Raw genomic sequence first — 24399 nt, 5'->3', positions numbered from 1 at the left:
CCACCACACACACACACACTCTCTGGGCATCTCAGGGAGTAAGAGGTCCCCCAGTGCAGGCACCTTAGGGAGGAAGAGCTCCCCCAGTGTGGGCATCTTAGGGGGGGAAGGGCTTCCCAGCAGTGGACATCGCAGGGGAGGGAGAGCGCCCCCACTGTGACAATTTAGGGAGGAAAGAGGATCCCGCTGTGGGCATCTTCTCGGGGGAGGGAGCTCGCCCACTGTGGGCATCTCAGGGAGGAGGAGGCCCCCCCCAGTGGGGGTCTCTTGACCTGGACCTGTCCTGCCTGGGAGAGGTGTCAGGAGGAGCAGCCTGCGGGGACATCTTGGGCTCAAGTGGGTTGGGGTGTTTTCTGTTGCCTAGGGCGGTTTATCTCGGAGTATTTCATAAATTAGCTCTATTGAGCTGCCCGGAGCTGAGACACCTCGGATATACGACGGGCCGCCTATAGGAGCGCTCTATTGAGGAGCATCTGAGACGGAGGGAGTCAGCGCTCCCACCACGGCTGGGGATAGAAACCGTCTCGCGAGCTTCATTCCAGTGCCCAGCAGCTCCTTTTAATTTACAGCTGGGAGGGGGGCGGGGTGGGGCTGGTCCGTCTCGGGCAGGAGAGCTCTGTTTTATTCATGGGACCAGGGGCTTTGTATTTTGCTACATCTGAATGCTAATGAGCTTTACATGTCGGGGTCTCGGTCTGGGAGCCCCGCGGGAGCAGGGGGATCCATGCCTCACTATATATTTCTGCGCAGAAGCTAGCCCCGGGCTACTGCGTGCTGTAAGAGCGCTCTATGTTCATGCACGTCCGACTGCAAGCACTATATATTTCTGCATTTCTGACACGTAGCGCTCGGAGCTGTGAGAGTTTCTACCAGGCAACATACCGTCGTGGGGGAGAAGCAACGCGTATTTGCTGGGCTGGCGGGTTCGCTCTCACGTGCAATACACCGCTCTGGGAGAGCTTTAACGTGCAGCATCCGGGCAGGGCAGATATCTCCGACTTGAAACATACAGAAGTGGGGCAGTTCTGCCGTGCAATATCCGAGCTGGGAGAACTCCGAACTGCAACAGCTGGGCCGGGACTAGAACTCTCAAGCGGGGCATCAGGGCTGGGAGAGCTCTGGGCTGCAGGGATCGGACGGGCAGACCTCTATGGGGAGCGCCTGGGTGGGGAGAATTCTCATGTGCAAAACTGTTTCGGGATAATTTGTGGTACCTTTTCAGACTAGGAGGGCTCTAGTGTGGAGGCGTGCATTTTTATCAGACTAGCAAAGCTTAAACGTGAAACATTTGAGCCGGGAGAGCTGTGGCGTCCGCATATGGGAGAGCTGAAAGAGATTTATCACACACCAGTGAAAGACCTGTAACGTGCAAAACCGGCGTCGGAGTATTGTAATATTAAAAACCAGGGCTGGTTGAGCTCTTACCTGCAACATCTAACCTTCGCAATCCGATATTTTAGGAAGCTCCAACGTCCAACTTCTGAATGGGAGAGCTCTAACCTTCACAATCTGGGTGGGAAAAGCTTCAACCTTCACAATCTGGGTGGGGGAGCTGTAACCATCACAATCAGGGTGGGAAAAGCTCTAACCTTCACAATCTGGATGGGAGAGCTCTAACCATCACAATCTGGGTGGGAGAGCTCTAACCTTCACAATCTGGGTTCTAAAGAAGCTCCAAAATCCCATCAGCTAGGTGGGAGAACTCTATCCATCACAATCTGGGTGGGAAAAGTTATAACCTTCACAGTCTGGAAGATAAGGAAGCCCCAAGGTCCAACATCTGGATGGTAGCGCCCTAACCGTCACAATCTGGGCGAGAGAGCTCTAACTTCACAGTCTTGGTTCGAAGAAAGAGCTAATGCCAAACATCTGGGTGGAAGAGCTCTAACCTTCAACATCTGGGATCTAAATAACCTCTAACATCCATCATCAGGGTGGCAGAGACCTAACCTTCACAATCTGGGTTGGAGAGCTCTAATCTTCTCCATGCAGGTTCTAGTGAAGCTCTAACCCTTACATTCTGGGTGGGATAGATCTAACCTACACAATATGGGATCCAAGGAAGCTCCAACCTCCAGAACCTGGGTGGATGAGCTCTAACCTTCCAAATCTGGGTGGGAGAGCTTTACCTTCACAGTCTGTGTGGGAGAACTCTAACCTGCACAATCTGGGTGGGAGACCCCTAGCATGCAATATCTGATTTAAGGAAGCTCTAACGTACAGCTCTGTCATGCTTTATTTTGGACTGCCCAAAATATAGTGTGATATATCTGGCACTGGACAAGCTGTAGTGTGCTATCTTTAGGCCTGGGAGAATTGTAAAGTGTTATATTTTGAGCCGTAAGGGTGAGTCAAGTTTTCACATGGTATTGGAGCTCTGTAGCCTGCTTTGTCCTGCTGTGTTTTTGACTGTATTCTTGCTCAAGAGATATCCATTGTGCAATATCACAGACTGAGACGAGTGTGTATCCCACTCTGTCTGAGACTTAGAGAGCTCTATGTTTCTTTTGGAAGGAGGAACGCTCCTTCTCTGTGGCTATCAGACTGAACAAGCGCTATCATGATGCTACAGTACACAGAAGCAAGCCCCCCCCATTTGTTGCTACTGACTCCTCTGGATGGCGCTCAGACAAGGATGTAAGGTGGGTTGCACCCATCTGGATAAGCATTGAGCTCCATCAGGTCAATAAACATGCTGGTCCCCTGGGAAGCAGCCAAATCCATCCATGGCCACGTCTAGCCCGGCCAGCCCCCGGCGGTCCACCGGAGCAATGTCTGCCCTGAGGAGGAAATTTGGGGAGGAGTACCAGGTGGTGAACACTTCAAGAGGCAGCAGTGGGTACACTCCCGCTGCCAGGAAGAAAAGACAGCGATTCGTGGACAAGAATGGGCGATGCAATGTGCAGCATGGGAACTTGGGGGGTGAGAGCAGCAGGTATCTGACCGACCTCTTCACCACCCTGGTGGACCTCAAGTGGAGATGGAACCTGCTCATCTTCATCCTCACCTACACCATCGCATGGCTTGTCATGGCAACTATGTGGTGGATCATTGCCTACATCCGTGGGGACCTCAACCGTGCTCATGACCACAACTATACGCCCTGTGTGGCGAACGTTTACAACTTCCCCTCTGCCTTTCTCTTCTTTATTGAGACAGAAGCCACCATTGGCTATGGCTTCCGGTACATCACAGAGAAGTGCCCGGAGGGCATCATCCTCTTCCTCTTCCAGTCACTGCTGGGCTCCATAGTCGACGCCTTCCTCATTGGGTGCATGTTCATCAAGATGTCCCAGCCCAAGAAGAGGGCAGAGACCCTCATGTTCAGCCACGATGCTGTTATCTCCCAGCGAGACGGGCGGCTATGCCTAATGTTCCGGGTGGGCAACCTGCGAAACAGCCACATGGTATCAGCCCAGATCAGATGCAAGGTTATCAAGGTAAGAATGTTGAATTTTAGAGAAAAACTCTTTTGCTTTGTTAAAAACATTCTATCTGTAGAATGGAGAGATTTGTGAAGCTGTTGTCTACGATATACAGCTCACAATTGGCACTGTTTCAAATTAGAATGGTCAGATTTTGTTTACTGTTCATGTAAAGAAGTTATATTAAACAATTCACAATGCTAAATCTCTTCAAAGCGGTTTGGGGGTATCATTATGATGAAGCTAGTTGTGAAATATCTTTCATATGTCATGGTTCTCTGTGAAATAAGAGTTTTAATTCAACAGCATTTTGTGCAACAAAATGTATATATATATACACACACACACACACATACTAAAAAAACAAAGGTTAAAGGGACGTTGTAGTTAGGTAGTTAGGTTCACGTTTTACCTACACAGAACCATAGAAATTAAGCAGTTGTAGTTATACTTATACTCATGGTAAGGAACAAAAATGTGTGGCCTAAAGTTACTTAATGGCACGAGTTATAGTTTCTTTACCTAAGTATAACTATAATTATAACTTCTAAATTTCCATGGTTTTGTATGGGTAAAGCGCAAACCTAGCTATAATGTCCCTGTAACCTTTTTTTTTCCTGTGAATTTGTATATTTTTTTTAATGTAAAGTAATATATAATTGTTACCTGTGGCTTCGCGGAAGAGCCACGTGCCTGAACAGATGTACACCAAATTACAAATAGGGCTCTTTCTGGACCAAGACCTAGCTTTCTGCCAAATTTGGTGTAAATCTGCACAGCGTTTCCGCCTGTAGCTGTCTAAAATGTGCAAAATCCTCATAGATATTGCACAGGGAAAAATCGTTTGTGGACCCCTCGCTTTTTCTCGGCACCCTGCTTGACAAATCACCCCGAAACTTTCATTGCAGAACGCTGAAGATGTACAACGAGACCATGACACCCGAAATAATGAACTACTTTAGTTAAAAACTAGTTACATGACTGAAGGCATTCGTTGTCCATCTTCAGTGTTTACATATTGTGGTTTAGAAGAACAGCTGACCATACCGCATGTCGCATATGATTAAGACGCCGTGTACGTTGAAACGCGTTAGGCTGTACTCTCTGAAAAATAAAGGATTTTACACTACTAACCAGCTGGTGGGCTCGTTGTTGCTCCTTGAGGCAGGGGCTGCTACCATTTGGAATATATTTACAGGGCGTCCTCCTTAGCGTCATGTTCGCTTGTATATATATATATATATATATATATATATATATATATATATATATATATATATATATATACACATACATATACATATATATATATATATTATATATATATTAGGTAATTATAGTTAGGACCAAGTTTTCCCATAGACGAAGCATTTTTGTATATCTCTCTTTTTCACACTTACTGGTGTTTGGATGGACTGCTCCGTGTCCATCATCTAATGAGGCCGCCCTGAAGGGTCGGGGGCTCCGGAACAGGAGAATGCTGTGTTTGGATCTTATGGAGGAGCACGACCCACTCACGCGCCTAGCCTATTTAGGAATGCCACTGTGGCGAAAAACAGAGCGCGTGTTGGAAGGGATTCGGGATGGAGTACATCCATTTCTGATCGTGCTGGTGCAATGGGGCTTCGTTTAGATCATTGGAAAAAATAAAGGAAGAAAAAATATAAGAAATCTGCAAGTGATAACAACTCACCTGGCTGTTCCTAGCAAAGGATTCCACTCCAACATCAGTGCTACTGCCACGAAAGTAAGAACTTCCAAGTTTAAAAACTCTGAAATAACAAGGACTGCTAGATCAAATGTTATGTGATCTAGTAAACTGGTGTCTTAACAACAATTTTTTCATGTATGGCAAAGACATTTGGAAACAGATCAGAGGTGTTGCGATGGGATCCTGCTTCTCCCCCAGCTACGCGTGTTTACACGTGGGCTGGTGGGAGGAGCGGGATCTTGTAGCAACACTAGGTTACAACAATGTTATATACTGGATGAGATTTATTGACGATGTCTTTTGTATATGGCAAGGTGACATTTCAAGTGCAGAACAATTTGTCGAAGCTCTTAATACCAACACCAGTAATCTATTTTTTACTTCCAACATAAGCAGACAATCGGCCCAATTTTTAGATGTCCAAATTGACATCATTGGGAGTAACATCATGACTTCTCTATATAGCAAACCCACTGCTGGCAATAGCATACTGCATGCCAGCAGTGGACATCCCCGACACGTGATTGAAAGCATACCGTTGGGAGAACTGTTGAGATTGAAACGAATCTGCAATAGCAATGAGAAATTTGATGAGGGCGCGACAGCCATGATGGAACGTTTGAGGGCTAGGGGTTACAGTGAGACTACCCTTTCCAAGGCACTAACAAAAACTCAGGAAAGGTCTAGAACATCTCTCTTGTCACCAAAGTCTCCTGTGGCGGCACCTCCTGACCAATCACCCAGGCTAATTATTACCTATAGCCGCCAACAAAGGCAAATCAAATCCATCATCAATAGGCATTGGCCCATTTTAAAAACAGATGGTGTGTTAAGCTCAAGAGTTTCAGATAGACCCATTGTCACCTTCAAAAAAGCCTACAGCATGCACAGCAAGTTAGTCAAACCAAGCCCAGAGCTAGTCAGTGGCAGTGACTGGCTCACCAGGAAGGGCTTCTTCAAATGTAGTTCATGCCGTGCATGTACATTTGGACAAAATACCACCCATTATGACAATCCGTTCTCTGGTACCAAGACTGCAATAAAGGGCAATTTCAACTGCCGCACGGAGTTTGCTGTATATGTCCTGACCTGCGCCTGCGGCTTGAGCTATGTAGGTAGCACCGGGTCGCAGGTGCACGTGAGGATACTGCAGCATCTCCGTGCAATAGTAAATCATGACTCAGCCTACCCCGTGGCACGGCACTTTGACTTGGTGCACGCCAGGGATCTTGCGTGTTTGAGTTATTTTGTCCTTGATGCAGTGCCCTCTTTAAGACGGGGTGGCGACAGGGACAAATTACTCAGAAAGTTGGAGACCCAGTACATTGTGGCATTGGACACTAAACAACCATATGGTCTCAATGACACAGAGGACTTACACAATTTTCTATAAATGTCTCCCTCAGTAACGTCTTTGCAGGTGGAGTTTTTCTGTGTATTGGATTTTATAAGTCTTGACTACTTTATTATTGGGTCTTGGATTCACGCTGTAATCCGATTCCAACATCAATAGCCCACTGAGCAAATAATTCTATACACACGGCAGTAGTTTACTACTTTGTATACATTTGATAATATTTTGATAAGACGTGTGTTTATGGAATTTGCAATATCTCTCTTTTAAAACTGTACACAATGTGAAAAATTAAACATTCTTTATCAGCTTTATTTAATTAATTTTTTCATAAAAGAATCAATTTTTTCAAATTCTCTCACTCACATTTAACACATGTACATATGAGCACAAATCAATGTGGTGGTTATTTTACATTATATATATATATGTTTTTGTATATAATTGTACATAGGTCTTGATATTTATGATATATGTAAATTCATGAAATTTGAATTTTTAATAAATACTTTAGACACAGCTCGTGGGTTTCACAAAGTGAGTTGTCACACAAATGTTTACATCACATGACCAAGTGGATCAAGGCTTTTAATGTCCAGCATTAAGCTGGTGGTTAGTTTATATGAATTTGCATTAGTCACTTTATATCCCTCGGGATATCTGCATTTAAGCAGCAAGAACTAAGCACCAGTCACTTTAACAGCCCCTATTTTGGGTATCTGCATTCATGCAGTCATGATATGTGTAAAGGCCATTCAAGCGATTTGTGCAATGTTTTAGGGTAGGAAATGAATATATTTTATAAATGTCACAATGTAAATTTTTTTTTAAATTTACGACGCAATACATTTTATAAAAACAAATTTGATTTGTTTTATATATTGTATTATTTTTCATGTTATGTTGTGATCAAGTAATTACAACAAGAAACGTCGTCTGTTTTCCCATCCATAATCCAGCACCCATTTCTATGTTTATTTTCACTGTCATGTGATGCACGACAGGAGGTGTGGCCCTTAGGAAGGGTCAGGGAAAGAAAGCATATATAAATAACAGGCTGACTGTTCTAACGGTGTGTGAACAAGAGTACATGGTACTCGAAACGCGTCATTTGAAAGGTCTCAAATAAATCTAACATCTTGCCTGAATTCGTGGGGTCTGTTCTCTTCTTTCGCTACGCTGTTGGCGTGGAGGTTCGAGGATTTGCTTTGCATATATATATATATATATATATATATATATATATATATATATATATATATTAGGTAATTATAGTTAGGACCAAGTTTTCCCATAGACGAAGCATTTTTGTATATCTCTCTTTTTTCACACTTGCTGGTGTTTGGATGGACTGCTCCGTGTCCATCATCTAATGAGGCCGCCCTGAAGGGTCGGGGGCTCCGGAACAGGAGAATGCTGTGTTTGGATCTTATGGAGGAGCACGACCCACTCACGCGCCTAGCCTATTTAGGAATGCCACTGTGGCGAAAAACAGAGCGCGTGTTGGATGGGATTCGGGATGGAGTACATCCATTTCTGATCGTGCTGGTGCAATGGGGCTTCGTTTAGATCATTGGAAAAAATAAAGGAAGACAAAATATAAGAAATCTGCAAGTGATAACAACTCACCTGGCTGTTCCTAGCAAAGGATTCCACACCAACATCAGTGCTACTGCCACGAAAGTAAGAACTTCCAAGTTTAGAAACTCTGAAATAACAAGGACTGCTAGATCGTATTTTCTGTGACATTTGGCAGTGCACTATGGGATTTGTATTTTAATATGCAGCCACGTGACCTAAGAATTCTCTAAAAGCATGCACAAGCGCACCTGGCGAGTTAATCATTCAACCTTCCACCTGTGAGCAAGGCCAGTGAGGCTGAAACGTTAGGTAACAGGAAGGATGTCGTGCTGCTGATTCTGAATAAAAGCGTCATTGCCAATAATGGGCCTCATCTTTCTTTTTTCACACTTACTGGTGTTTGGATGGACTGCTTGAGTCCATCATCTAATGAGGCCGCCCTGAAGGGTAGGGGGCTCCGGAACAGGAGAATGCTGTGTTTGGATATATATATATATATGGATATATAAATCACCCATGATATGCTCTATTTCCAACTTCCTAACAGGGCCGATTAGAATTACTTCAAGTGTAATTTATATATACAAAATTGCTTCGTCTATGGGAAAACTTGGTCCTAACTATAATTACCTACTATATATATAGTATATATATATACCTACTATATATAGATATATATATATATATATATATATATATATAGTAGGTAATTATAGTTAGGACCAAGTTTTCCCATAGACGAAGCAATTTTGTATATATAAATTACACTTGAAGTAATTCTACTCGGCCCTGTTGGGAAGTTGGGAATAGAGCATATCATGGGTGAAAGTAACCCAAAACTTGAATTGGCAAATACCATTCAGGTCCACAGCTTACTGCATTATGAAAGTAGACTGCCTATGTAAGCATCCATATATATTCTTGCATTTATATGTGTACATGTTCATGTGTGGACATGCTTAACCCACAAAGTGGGGACTGTACTGGTCCTTGTAGTGTTGGTAAACCTTGACAAAACCAGATAAAGACCATGGGCCAGATGTAGGTTGCAAAATACCGGTCGGAAAAGCCGAAATTCTGTCAATTTCAACGTTACCGACCAGTATTTAGCCATGTGCGATGTAGATGAAAACCTACATGCAAAATAAGGAATCAGTAAATAGTGAATCCTTATTTTGCTCTTGCTTTTAAGGAATCAGAAATACCGATTCCTTAAATGCAATGTAGGTAGCACTGAAAACAGTGCACCTCATCCTTAAGGAATCTCTATTTACCACCAACTCCAAGTTGGTGGTAAATAGCGATTTCCTTACAAAAATACATTTTTTGCATCTTTTATGTGCCATGTGGCACAAATCCTTGCCCTTAGAGCATGTATGTGTGCCACATGTGCACACATGCACAATTCAGGGGTGCAACAGGGTGTCCTTTGGACACCCTCGCACCCTTGAAATACCTCCCGCTATTAATGATTCGATAATACCGAATCGCTAATAGTGAATCTCTTCCCATTCATTCCTGTGGGCCTCCTAGCCCATAGGGATGAATGGCTAGGTATTCCTTAATAATGAATCGGAATTACCAATTTGTTATTAAGGATTAAGGAATATTAAGGAATCGCTAATATTTTAGCGAATCCTACCTACATTCCATTTACAGAGTCCTTAATAGCGAATCGGTAATAATCACTATTAAGGAATCAGTAAATTGAAATTACCTATATGGCCCTATATCTGTGAGGGCCATCGTACTATGTAGCTAGTCCCTGTAATATGTTTAGGTACTTACCAAAAGTGCAATAATAATTGCTTCGATCCATTCTACAACCTATCCCAGTATCAAGGAGCATGAAGAGTAAGAACAGTAAAAACAAATTCCATTACAGTTCATGGCTGATTTGCATATGTAAACGTATGACATTAGGGGGGGCGATGTGTATGAGTGTGTGTATCCAGAATTACATTAAGGTACTCTAAAGCCAGAGTAAAGAATAAAAAAAATCTGAAATATTTATTTATATGTTTACTTACCTGTTAAAGTCCGTAATCCATCAATTACTACCCCCCATCCTGTCCCTCCCCCTCCCCACGTCCCGCCCGGCCGGTACTCCCACTACCGGCCGCAGCTGCTCCACTCTCTTTTTGTGTCAATTATTTTTCATTAAACTAATAGTGAATAATATTCCATTATTCACTATTAGGGTAATAGAGCAATTAGTTATGACTTTCCCTGGCTGCTGAGGTATGTAAAGAAAAATGCTTTTAAATGTATATTATGTGCATGCTTGCGGGGAAGAGTGTGTTTACGTGAGAGAGAGTGTGTGTGAGTGTGAATGGGTGTTTATGTGTAAGCATGTGTGTGGGTGAAAAAGGTCAAAGGGCTTGTGATGTCACTTCCACTACCCCTGGAATATTTGTGAATTGACATCCGTGACCTAATGGTTTCAATGCCAGCCACAACTGGCCAATTTCCGAGGTTTTTAATTCTTTGATCTAACTATATTGTTACTTAAGGTAAGTTAATCTGCACATTTTTATTTTTTTCAGTTATATATTAAGACAAGCTGGAAGGTTGTAGCGTATGTTAAATGAAATGCCCTTCTAGATGTGTAATTATGGTAATGAGTGCAGATGTGGCTCTAAGGCAATTAGAAAGAAACAGATGGTTCATGGCACCACTTATAATGGCCTCAAGAGGGCCCCACACAGCAAAAAATCACCATTTTGCTGATGATAAGGTTGTACCCAAATAGCAAAAGGTCATTTTACCAAGGCTCCAAAAATACTTGGTTCAAGGATGATGGTACTAGAAAATGTCTTTCAATTTTGTTTGAAATTCTCAAATTGTTGACGTCTTCAGACTTTGTTTATTGAGGTTTCAAATCTTTGGAAGCTACAGAACATTGTTTCGATGGTAAATAAGGGCATTTTCTAGCTGTGTGGGGTGTGCCCTGATTGCCACAGTGAAAATTATGCGGCTGATATACTCCCACATAGACTATGTTTCTGCTTTTTACAGGATGGGTTATGCAGACTGCAAATAAGGGCGTAGATTTACTGATGGAGGCATGAGCGCTCACAGAGTACTGCACAACGTTGTGCCACCCCATGGCTATTATAATTGTCAGTAAATAGACTCAATGCTTTGCATGGTTTTGCATCATTTGAGCACATGGAGAATAACTTAATAAATAATATCCCAAATAATATTTCCGAGAGCCTATCAGAGTGCAGCATGGCAATGTCTGCCAAATCGGTACATTTTATATTTAAATATAGAGCAAAACCATTAATCAGAATTACACCGGTTTTATGAAAGAATATAGAAAACAGTGGTCTGTGTGTACATGGGAAATTTGGGACCAATGATTGATTAAGGGATTGACAGAATTTCTACGGTGCGACTGTTACCTCGAGGTCCTTCTCAGAATTCTTTGAGGTAGCCAGTTGCGGCCGGCATGGCTCGTGGGTGAAGGAGCAGGCACGGGTGAGGGAGAAGCGTGGGGGGAGGGAGAAGCGCGGGGGAGGGTCAAGCGGGGGGGTCGCGTGGGGGTCATATTGAAAAAAATAATAAAAACTTACCTTGAGGCCGGGTCCTGCGTCTTCTTTGCTCCTGCTCTCCGGCCTTCGACTCGGACAGGAACAGGAAGCAGGCAGCCAGGCTCCCTCCCCTACATCAATCACAACCTTGCAAGGCAGTGTTGTGATTGGTCTGAGCACCATGACACAGCGCCCAGCCAGGGGCTGAAGGGGTGGGCATGTACTCCATGCAGGCTGTAATGCAGCCTGCATGGAGAAGGGGAAAGTGCGCATGACTGGTTTGGGCGGCCCGAGAGGGCTGACCAAACAGTCATTGCACACTCAGGAGTGGGCAAACTACTCCTGCCTTGCCTTGCTCCGTAAGCAGAGCAGCCTCTCCCAACCACCAAAGAAACATAAAATGGTAATAACTATAAGTTATTACTACTTTATGTTTTTACTTCTCGCACTGTGAGAAAGCAGTGGGACGATGCCCCTCGCCATAGCGGAGGAGCTGTCACTGGAGGTAGCGTTCCCAAATTAACACAATGAATTTATTTAAACTCTTCTATTTTGATGTATCCCTATAACCTTTGACCCTCTGACCGAGCTGCTTGAAAACATACAGGAGCAAATTACATGTTTTCTTGTAGTTGTGCAAATTGGGCAATCGCTGCAAACATTATTAGAATACAGCAAATGATTTCCTCATTCACTAACCGATCCAGACAGAGCTACCACTTCTTTATAAACTGTGGGTGCCGAGCGCGTGCACACACACACAAAGTGAACATATCAGGATGGTAAGGAGGTTTCCTGTAAACTCATATAAGGCACAAGCATATCAGCTTAGAGCACACGCATGCGCCACACCGATGGAAAGTCATGAATGGAAGGGCTGTAGTGAGGTCTCTAGGACTAATGCTCCAGGTGTGTCTACACTTGAAGAATACTGCAGGTCAGGCATCAAGGACTGGGGACAATATCCCATCAAGAAAGTCTAACTAGTAGAAAAGCTGGGCTGGCCATACAGGCATTATTCATACCCCGGCGAGCCGCAGTCTGAGGGGCTACTTTCTGTTCCAGATCGATTGTGGCAATCCAATCCTCAACTTGCACAGCCTGGATTCCTCTCTTAGCAAGAAAAACCCTTATCCAGTCACTCCCGGTGAGTCAACTTGATTACGGTAATTCATTGCTTGTGGGAATAAGGGAAGATCTAATATCTAAACTACAGTTGGTGCAGAACACGGCAGCCCGCCTTGCCCTTAGCAAGCCGGCGCAGACTCCTTCCGCGCCCTCCGCTGAGCCAGCTTCACTGGCTCCTGGTCAGGAAACGAGCTATCTTTAAGATGCTCTGTGTGGTCTTTAGATCACTACAGGGAAAAGGCCCTGCCTATCTTAAAAACCAACTCATATGGGACCAACCAGTCCGACAGCTAAGATCAAATAACTGCAATCTCTTGCGCATCCAAAGAATACATAGGGCCAGGATCGGGGGAAGAGCCTTCTCATATTTGGCTGCCAGACACTGGAATAGTTTGCCACAGAACATCAGGGCCTGCGGTGAGCTAACCAGTTTTAAGAAACTACTAAAGACCTGGTTGTTTTAGATGAGCACGCCCAAGGAGTAATCATTTCTCGAAGTGCCGAGAGATCCCCTTGGGGATGATTCGCTTGCGCTATAAATAAGTAAATAAATATGGTTGAACGACTTGTGCTATTATTTTTAGAGTTGTGCTCACGTCCAGCCCATTCTGGAGAAAGTGAGACTGAATCGCTACCCTCTAGCGGGTGAGACTGCCTCATTTGGGCGAGACTGTCTCTCTCTACACCCATGTGAGTCAGACTAGACTGACTGCTTTACTACCCTCATTACTGTTTTACTAAGCTCAAGACTGTCCTTCGATCCGGTCATGCGGGTGAGCCTGCCTCACTACACTTGTGGGTGAGATTTCCTCACTATGCTACAGCTGGTGAAACTGCCTCGTTAGGCTCATGACTGTCTCATTGTGTTCACTCCAGTGAGACTGTCTCTTGCTACACCCATGCGACTGATACTGCCTTGAAACACTGTAAAGTCTAACACCATGTAATCCAAGATGTATTTATTGTAGTTGGAACGCCAATTACAGATCAGATCTAACATCCTGAGACCGTCTTCCACTCCAGCAGCTTTCCGTGTACTCAGAGGGAATGCTCTAGAACTCTGTATAATAAGCAGATGGAATGAAAGTAGGTTTACAAAAATAAACATAGCTGAACACATTGCCTAAATTGAATACCAATCTACAATATATTGTTAAAGCATAGCACAACGCATCTTCCCTCTTAAAATAATAAAATAAAAAAAAGATAACAAAATAAAATGTCTTAAGGTTTTTCTGTATCACACACAAAATCAGACATCCATTTAGGTCTGGCACACACCCTACTAAGGACTTCCATTGCCTTCTCACTTTCCTTCACAATGTCATTAAAACACTCACTGACATCGATGTCACTTTCTGATGGGTACAAGCTTATTCTTTACCCCCGTTTCCCTATCAATCAATTCTGTCACTACTTCTTCGTTACCATTGTCCACCTCCTGGCTCGTGGTACCCTCCTTCTCAACATCCACATCTTGATCAATTTCCTTACAGTGTTCAGAGGTCTTATCACCCAAACATCTAAAATCCTCTTTATACACACACTATGTTCCCCTTTCAAAACAGCAATCCTTCTGAGTTTCCAAACTTTCCTATCACTAAGACGGACTACATTTCGTAAAACCTCTGTCACTTGAGGAGGACCAGAGAACTGGCTCTCACCTGTTTTTAGTTTCCATGGAATTCTCACTTTCACCCACATGCCTTCACCAATCTTCACATTCTTTGAGCCCCTCTTGCAATCAAAAGATTTCTTATTCTTCTTCCATGGACACATTACAAACAGTGCTTTGTATTAACCACTCCAAATTACATTTAGACTTCGCACTCCTACCTCTCATCACCTCGGAAGGAGACACACTCAAAAGCATCATGAATGGTGGTCCTACAAGCCCAAACCTATTTAACCCCTTCACTGCGGGGTGTTTCCCCCCCGCTGTGCGGGGGGAGGGGGGCCGCGCACCGCGCCGCTGTGCTTGTGATGAGCTGAGGTCATCACGAGGCACAGTGGAGCTGCACTCATGGCGAGCTGAGCTCGTCACAGCCACACCCGTTTTGGAACGTTCAGCACAGCGGGGAAATTATCCCCGCGTGCGAACGTTCCAACGGCCGCTCCAAGTGCAGCTCCACTGTGCCTCATGACGAGCTGAGCTCGTCACAAGCACTCAAGGGGTTAAGGACTTGATTCTTTCAAAGTGGAAGCATGACTCTTTGGAAGATGGCTGATGCAGAAACTATCCCAAAGGTAATCTTTTGTGCTGAAAACAGCCCATGGGATTTATGAACACTGTGTTAGGTTTATTCACCTCCTTCAATCGAATTTGGCGGTATGTAGCTGACAGATCTATTGTAGAAAACCACCTGGCATCCTTTACCAATGTAAACATTTTTGAGATCTTGGGCAATGGGAATTTATCAACCATGATTTTATTGTTTACATGGCCAAAGTCAATACAAATTATAATCTTCCCATTAGAGCGTATCGCCACTAGGACTGGAGAAATCTACACTCTCTGAAGAAATTCAATAGGCTCTATTGTGTCAGCTCCAACCAACTTTTCCAATTATTTCTCCACTTCTTCCCTCAGAAGTACCAGTATATACCTAGCTTTATGCATTTTTGTACAAGCACTATTTTTTAAGACAATGTAGTGTTCGAAATTCTTTAGCATTTCGATTTTTCCACTAAAAAATTGTGTACATTTTTTAAGCATCTTATACCGAACACTCTCACCTTCATCAATAGCCAGAACTGGCTCTGGACTATTTGGATTTGGGATAATGTGCAGATCACGTTGGTCTCTCCAACCTTGTCCGCAAGGACCTTTTTTTGCAATGTACAGTGTCTCTATCGATTCTCTATTCTTAAATCGGAAAACCAATGTTTTAAAACCAATTAAATCACTCTTTTCTCCCGAAATTCCTTCAGGATTTATATCTGGTTCCTGCACATTACTTCCTAAATTACCAACACATTTTTTGTTACACACATCCTCGTTGACAATCGTAAATGAAGATCCAGAATCTGCATACATTTGTACCTCCACTCCCCCTATGGACATCAAACATATAGGTTTCTTCTTATCCCAAGCAACATTATCGTTGATATTTAAAACAAATAAATCCTGTTGCACCTTACTGTTTACGTCACAATGCATGATTTTCTTAACAATATCTTTCTCCTCATTTGAACTTGCCCCATCCACGCATTTAACCTTCAACCCTTTCTTTTTCTTGCAAACTTTTGCAATATGCTAAGTCATTCCACATGCCGAACTCATTTGCTTGAGCCCTGGACAAAATTTACTTGAGGTCAAATGTGATGTGTAATGTGTAATTTGAGGCACTATCACACCTATAGCATCTAAAGCATTCTTTTTTTGTGAATTCATGCACCTTAACATGGTCTTTTTTAGTAAATTCTTGTACTCTAGAACCATCCTTCCTAGATGTGCTCAAAACTTTGTTCTTTACTTTTCCTATCACTTCTTCACTTATATCCTTACACTCTGCCTTTAGAGCTTTATCACTGTTGATAGAAACTTCAGCTTTCCTCACACTAGCTAAAATGTCCTCCAAACCAGCATTCTCATTAATCCACAATCTCTCTTGGATTGCTGGATCACAAGCATGCGTGACCACCTGGTCCCATAGAAGCTGGTCGAATTGCAATCAGCAGCCAATTTTTTGAGTGCAGCCTCACACTCATCAATAGTTTCACCAGACTCCTGTTAAAGTTGAAAAAATGTAAATCATACAATCCCAATATACACTTTAGGTGCAAAATGGTTGTCACAGTCCTGTAAAGCATTATCAAATACATTTGGATCCCCACCACCAGTATATTCTTTCATTTGCCCACATACTTTTAACCCCTCAGGTCCCACGGAATAAAAGAAAATTATATTTTTCCTTTCTGCTTTCATCTTCTCCATTTCATCAATTGTGTCCCAAAAATGTTTTAAATACGATTTCCACTCACTCCATTTCCTACACGGATTGCCTCCTGCAGGCAAAATGCTTGTGGGGGTCATAGAGAAAAATTATGAGTTGCCATTGTGTAAGTGGTGGGAGAAAGATCAACAAACAGTGTCCACTCTCCACCCGATGGACTAGTTGCCTGAATGCAGATAATACCCATCAAATCTAAAAGATAACTAGCATGTTCCAAACTGAGCATGTGGAGACCGAAAGGTGCAGTGTCCTTGCTTTACACAGCAAGGGACTAGTTCACTGCCCACTTGAAGTGACAGATACCAGATAGACAGTTTTTTTTTTAAACAAAGGCAACAGGAATACCTTTTATATTTTCCAAATCACTCCAAACACTTACTACCACACGCGCTAGAGTCTGCTGAAGTTTTGAAACGTTGTTAAAAAAAATGCAGACTGGCAGGAGAAATGCGATCTGTACTTGAACTCAAGTTGCCGGCAGAGGTGCGAGCCTTTCAATATGGCGGCACATAGAGGCATGTAGAGTCGACGTGGGCTTGACCATACCCCCAGATGCATCAAGCATCAATTTTGCGATTCCTTATTAGCGAAAAATAAGGAATCGCTAATAAGGAATAGCAAAATGGTATGCAAGAAGAAATCACTTTAAAAATAGCGATTTCTTAAAATTCCTTAATTGCGATTCGCAAATTGCGAGTCGCAATTAAGGAATACCTCCCCATTCATTCCTATGAGCCTGTAGGCCCATAGGAATGAATGGGAAGAATTTTCAATTTGCCAATCGCAATTAGCGAATCGCAAAATGAGAATGCGATTTCAAGGGTGCAGGGGTGTTCAAAGGACACCCTGTTGCACCCCTGAAATTGATCTGTGCACATATTTTGCGCACACACATGCCCTTAGGACATGTGTGTGTGCAACATGAAACTTTAAAAAATGCACTTTAGTGCATTTTTCAAACTTTTTGCAAATGACCTTGAAGTTGTACTTCATGGTAATTTGCGAGCCCTATTAGCGAAATCGCTATTTTTTAAACTTTAATGCATTGCATTTAAGGAACCTCAATTTGAGATTCCTTAAATGCAAGTAATCGCAATTTAGCGAATTCTCCATTTGCCATTTTTGCCTTTGGGATGATAAATCCCAAATGCAATAATACCGGTCGCAAAGGGGCAGATTCTGAGAATCTGCCCCTTTGCGAGCAGTTTTTAGCTTCATGCATCTGGGCCATAGTCAGAAACTGCCTGCAAATCCGAAGCCTCTGTGGAATATGCCCAGGTCAATTACGGCATTAACCCCCAGATGCATCAAAGTTATGTTTTACGAGTCCTTAATAGCAAATTTAAGGATTCGCTATTAAAGACTCGCAAAACGGGATGCATGCAGGAATCGCAATGTTATTTGTGATTCCTACTGATTCCTTATTTGTGATTCGCTAATTGCTAATCGCAAATAAGGAATGGCTTTCCCATTCATTCCTTATTTGCGATTAGCAATTAGCGAATCGCAAATGTGCCGCAATTTCAAGGGTGCCAGGGTGTCCAAAGGACACCCTGTTGCACACCTGAAATGGTAATGTTCACTGGTGTTGCGCACACACATGTCCCAAGGACATGTGTGTGTGTAATATACAACTTAGAAAAATACACTAAAGTGCATATTTCGAAGTTTTTGCTATTTACCACGTAGTTTGACTTCGCGGTAAATAGCGGCCCCAGATTGCGAATTCGCAATCTTGGAATGGTTCATGCATTGCATTTAAGGAATCGCAAATTGCGATTCCTTAAATGCAATCGCAATTTGAGAACTCGCAATTATTTGCGAATTCTTAAATTGCGAGTGCATGAACCCTTGATGCATCTCAAATGCCATTTTTGCGGGCGCAAACGGCCGAATTTTGCGATTCACACCGTTTGCGCTCGCAAAAATGCTTGATGCATCTACCTGTATGTTCCCGAAATGCTGATTTGCATTCTAAGGAGAATGGCACAGCTCCGGCCCCTCACGCGTGGCGCACCCAAGTAAAAAATGCACTTTTGAAAATGCACGGCACATAAACTGCTTCAAGCTCCGGGCAACAGTAAGAGTTTAACCCCATAAAAATCTTTGACATCCAATGTCTTACGATGCGAAGTAGCCCAGATCTTACGATGTGAAGCAGACTAAATTTCCGATGAGACACCATCTCCAAATCTTCAAAAAGAGCGAAATGACTAAAATCCAAAAGAGGTGACACTATCACTCCACCGTGGGCTTCCGGGTGTCCCAACAACTCGTCGCCAAATTTGTTAAGTCCAGCATCATGTAATCCAAGATGTATTTATTGTAGTTGGAACACCAATTCCAGATCAGAGATAATCAGCCTGATTCATCAAGCCGAAATCGGCTCGCAAAGGGCCAGATTCTGAGAATCTGGCCCTTTGCGAGCGCTATTTTTGCTTTTGGGATTCATCATCCCAAATGCAAAAATCGGTAATAGCGATTTCGCTATTTTGCGAGGAATTACATTTAAGGAATCTCTATTTGAGATTCCTTAAATGCAATTCATCATCCATTTAAAAATTGCGAATTCGCAATTTCTGCCCGCTATTTACCGCGAGGTCAAACCTCGTGGTAAATAGCGAAAACTTAGAAAAATGCTTTTAAAAGCATTTTTCTAAGTTGCATGTTGCACACACACATGTCCTTTGGACATGTGTGTGCGCAACACCTGTTTCAATTTGCATTTAAGGGGTGCTACAGGGTGTCCTTTGGACACCTCTGGCACCCTTTAAATCGCTATCTTATTTGCGAGTAGCAAATTGCTAATCGCAAATAAGGAATAACTCCCCATTCATTCCTATGGGCCAAAAGGCCCATAGGAATGAATGGGGAGTTATTCCTTATTTGCGATTAGCAATTTGCTACTCGCAAATAAGGAACATGTAGGAATCGCTATTTATTTAGCAATTCCTACATGAATCCCGTTTTGCAAGTCCTTAATAGCAATTCGTTATGATTCGCTATTAGGGGCTCGCAAAACGGGAGAATGATGAATCAGGCTGAATGTCCTGAGACCGTCTTTCCAGCAGCTTTCCGTATACTCCGAGGCAACGCTCTAGATAGAACTCGGAACTCCAGATAATAAGCAGAAGGATTGGTGGTAGGTTTACAAAAATAAACATAGCTGAACGCAATGACTGCATGTACTAAGATACCAATTTACAATATATTATTACAGCATACCACAACATACACTCACAGAGGAAGAGACTGCTAAGCTCACGTGTGAGACTGCCTCGCTCAGCTCACAAAGGTGCAGTTTTGACATTTTTTGGTAGGGATGGTTTGGTTCCCAATCGGGCCTCGCCTATGACTTCTTCTGAAAGCAAATTGATCTTTCCTGCTTCATTTTTCCCTCTAAATAGTTGCAGCCAAGAGGATAGTAAATTGTCACCGAGCCTGTGAATACAAAGTGACCGTGCTCACTAAGGAAGGCTACGATTTTCTTAACAGAATATCCAAAAGTCACATTCACCCAAGTTTTTAGTTGCTTGGCCCTGCAATAACTAATGTTTGTTTCTACCCAACCACTCATTTCATCGACATTAGAATGATGAAAATCTGAATAGACCTTCTGGGATTTTAACCTGTGAGTTTGAGGTCAACCTCAGATCACTGGAGTGGGTTCATTAGTCCACAGAGTCACAACCCCATCTCTTCCTGGCCTCTTCCAATTCGATACGAACACTAGCTACGCAATTTCTGGAATGTGCATTGGGTGGGAGCAGTGCTTAATTTTTGCCGATGGTTGTAGGTGGTAGGTAGCAACACTGATTTTTTTTGTAGTCTGGGACTTATGTTTGTGATCAGATTTTGACCCAGCGTGAGAGATAGAAAAGTGAGAAAGGAAGAGGCAGATAAAGATAACACTAAGAATAAGAGAAAGCGGGGCTAAGCAAAGACGTGCACGAGAGAGAAAAAGAGGCAGGCATTAGAGGCAATAGTTGGAAACACGAGACTAGGCAGCCTTGGTATTCAACAACCCTGACATTAACCACTGCTGGCAGATGGCTTCTAAGAAATACTTCGGCCCCCTGACATTATTTACTTTCTTCTTATTATTTTTCATATTGTATATGGTTGACTAGTCTTTTTTTTCAACTCCTGCCTCTTTTTTGCCATATGGAATATATACACACACCACGCAGGACGGTCCAACCGATGCAGCCGCACCTGGTGCTAAAGGGGGGGGAGGGTCCGGGGGGGGGGGGGGGGGGGGCTGAGGGGGCAGTGTGTTTAGAAATAACACAGATTTGAAATGCACCTGCTACAGATTTCCTTGTCTGTTTAGCAGTTTTGAAGGGACAATAAAAATGTCAAGATAACTCTGGTGATTAATGTTCATTTTGTTACTTGCAGTTCATAAATTACATCCCTAATATAGCACAATGAAATATAATCTATCATCAAAGAGCTACCTGCAAACTGCATGGTGATGCAGCTTAGAATACTATGTTTTCCCCCATTCTTACATTATCCTAATGTTGCTAAAAAGGATGCATTTTTAGGTCGAGCCTAAGCCTTCCCCTTAGGGATGCTTGGCGAGATTATACTAAGGCTTTCAAAAGTGTACCCAAACTGCGGATCTGGTACAGTGCATGTGAGCACAACCACATGCATTGCGAACAGCTGCCATTTGCTACCAGACACTTCGTGCACGCGCGCCGTGCTCCGCCTCTGCTGCTACTTCAGCTCACCAGTCTGCACACCCCCTCACCCCTCACTCGCCAATGTCCCTCCCACCCTTCCTTTGATGTCCGCCGCGAGTTCTTACAGGCTAATGGCCCTCCCCCTCCCTATCACATAGCGCACATCGCTTTTGATGGGCGGGAGGTTTACCCTTTGCCCGATCCTAGCACATCGATGCCACCCCCGTGCCCCCCCCTCCCCTGGGATTTCACTTTCCATCTCTGGGGCTTACTATTCACATCGCAAAACAAAAAGTCACTTCACGGGCCCCAAGTGCTTAACTTTTATGTGCTCGGTGCCTGCTTTCATATGTAAAATAAAATAATACTTTGAAGTTGTTTCACTTCCGCTTTTGCTTTTCGTGGGGGAAGGTATACCCTTCTCATCCTTTGTCTGCCCCTAGCACATCGGTGCCACCCCTGTGACCCCCCCTCCCCTGGGATTTCACTTTCCATCTCTGGGGCTTACTATTCACATCGCAAAATAAAAAGTCACTTCACGGGCGACCAAGTGCTTAACTTTTATGTGCTTGGTGCCTGCTTTCATATTTAAATTAAATAATACTTTGAAGTTGTTTCACTTTCGCTTTTGCTTTTCGTGGGGGAAGGTTTACCCCCCTTGCCTTTTGCCTGCCCCTACCACATCTGTGCCCCCGTTCCCCTCCCCCTCAAAGCTTTCGCTTTCCATCTCTGTGGCTTGCTATGCCCGAGCTCTGGCCTCCACGGTGCAGGGGAGGCGGTGGCCCATGCTGCACAGAGAGTAAACTCTTTTCTGGGTGCTATGCTCCAGTGTTGTGCCCCATCTTCGCATTGCTGCAAAACGAGGTCATGTTAAACGCAAGTACCACAGCATCTGTTAGGATGCCACAGCATCATTGGCGATATTTATAGTAGTAAAATAAATAAATTTATTGTGCTCAACCTTCTAAACACAGGCACCATTGCTGTAGACTGCAATAACGCCTGATAAATGAGACTGGCTTTAAGCACTTACATTAAATTAGGAAAAAAATATACACTGCTTCGAGCACATGCCAATACGATAACAAGCATTTGCAATGCAATAGGTCTTTTATGACTGACAGCTTGAGCTATTGGCTTTGCATTATTATTTGCAATGGCAATAGCTGAAACGTTCAGTAATGCAAGATCTATTGCATTGCAAATGCTTGTCTTTTAACCATTCTTTCCTAAAATGCCTCCAGCATGGTCATTCTCTGGAAGTGGCATTTTCTGCATGATTGTGGTTTTGCAGTGCCTACCACATTCCACCGCATTTTGCCTTATTTGCAGAGTTCAACCAAAAAATTTGGTGTCAAACTGATTAAATCGCCAATTTACCATTTAAGCATAATTACAAGACTGTCAAAATGCTGCAAAAATGCGCTTGTCAACCGATTGCTGTAAGCAATACATATGTTCAGAAGAGGTAAATATGCTGTCCACTTAATCAGGGTTCCCCCTAACCCCACTGTATTGCATATACCACGTGTCCTGTCTCTAAATGAATAGAATGAATGGGTATAATTGTTTGTCATAAAAACTTTTCAAGCTGATTTATAGCACATCCAAGGCACGATGTAAAAACAGCAGTATTAAAACAGCAGTTATTTTGACATGGCAGAACAGAAAAATCCCAGGCATTTTACTTCTTGTTTCTTCTCTCGCTCACACACTTGTCTGAACCTGTCTTCTCAGCTTCTCTTCCCCACTTAGCTTATTTTCCCCTTTATACTCCTCCCCTCCCCCCACCCTTGTTCCACGGGAATGCTTGGTACAGTTTTTTCGTTAGCGCGTTGCAAAAACAGAAGTGCTTCTAGGCTCTTCTTTTCTTTTTCTCTCTTACTTTTTTGCGCCTTGTTTTCTTGCTCCCTTTTTTTCCTTTCGTTCTAATGTTCTCCTCCCCCTTCAATGGTTCCACCACCTTCCCCCGAGTTGTCTTTTGTTTCCGCCTCCATTTTCTCTTCTCCCCGTCATAATCACTCTACTGGCTCCTCTCCCCGCCTCACCTTCTGCCCACTTCTCCCCCTGATCTCTCTGCTTCTGGCTTTCCCTTTCCTATCTTCCCCCTCCGTAGTACGACGTGTTGCTTCCCTTTCCTGCCACAATGACTCTTCCACATGTTGTGGTTAATGAAGATGCGTTGTGAGCCTGGCCGATGACACTTAAAGAGGGCTTGCTACCCTCCCCTCTCCTGCCCCTCGGCAAATCGCTTGTTTTAAAGGCCACATTTGTAATATAGTTCTCATAAGTATCAGCGTTGATTATTACCTATTCTGCAAGGAAACATTTACAGAGGCTGTGCACATGGCGACATAAACAAGAAACACATTAGCTATTAGCTTTTCTAATTTGTTCATTGCTTATTTTGGAACATATTTCACATAATTGAACAAATGGGGATAGGAACATAAGACCTTAGCTTTACGAACATCAGTCTACCGTAATGGTTGCAAATCCCAAGGTTCTAAATGCTGGCTGCTGGGAGATTCCTTGGAAGGCCACTTATTTCTTCTTTCCATCTGGTTCACATCAAGGGATCATCTCCTTTTAAATAGGTGGTTCTAGTTTCTTTAGGGAGGATGGACGTGGCAGGTTACACAACATTCCCCAGTTACACACTTTTAGCTAGGTTCAGTTTTCACAGTTGTACTATCGGTCCGAGTGGCACATTGCATCTGCGCACAGAGGTCCCATGCTGCTTGCACGTTATTGGATCGAGCTGAATTATCTTGGGCGAGGTGCCACTGACTTGTTGCACTGAGAGCACGGGCCCACATTCTTGACTAGTTGCAAGTCATGGGTCTTAACCTAATCCTCTAAAAAGGTGGGAGGGTGCACTAGTGCCTTCTTGTGACAGTTCACAGCTCAGGATTTTTGCTGGTTAAACAAAGTTTACTGTACTCTCATAGCCACACACAACCCCCACAACACAACTCCACACACACACAACCCCACACACACACAACTCCACA

The 24399-nt window shown here is 43.4% G+C and overlaps 1 protein-coding gene across 1 annotated transcript in view; it reads left to right on the top strand.

Annotated features, from left to right (window-relative positions):
- The first annotated feature begins 556 nt into the window (after positions 1-556).
- LOC144755904 (G protein-activated inward rectifier potassium channel 1-like) overlaps positions 557-24399 on the top strand; it is a 234661-nt gene continuing 210818 nt past the window's right edge. Inside the window, exon 1 of the mRNA XM_078645290.1 lies at positions 557-3440. Within this exon, the coding sequence (XP_078501416.1) occupies positions 2727-3440 (714 nt within the window). The 5' untranslated portion in view covers positions 557-2726. The remainder of the gene's footprint in view (positions 3441-24399) is intronic.

Source organism: Lissotriton helveticus, chromosome 5_1 (genome assembly GCF_964261635.1).
Source record: "Lissotriton helveticus chromosome 5_1, aLisHel1.1, whole genome shotgun sequence".
NCBI classification, from domain to species: Eukaryota; Metazoa; Chordata; class Amphibia; order Caudata; family Salamandridae; genus Lissotriton; species Lissotriton helveticus.
The sequence above is the reverse complement of the archived record's forward strand: the minus strand, read 5'-3'. Positions and strand labels throughout refer to the sequence as shown.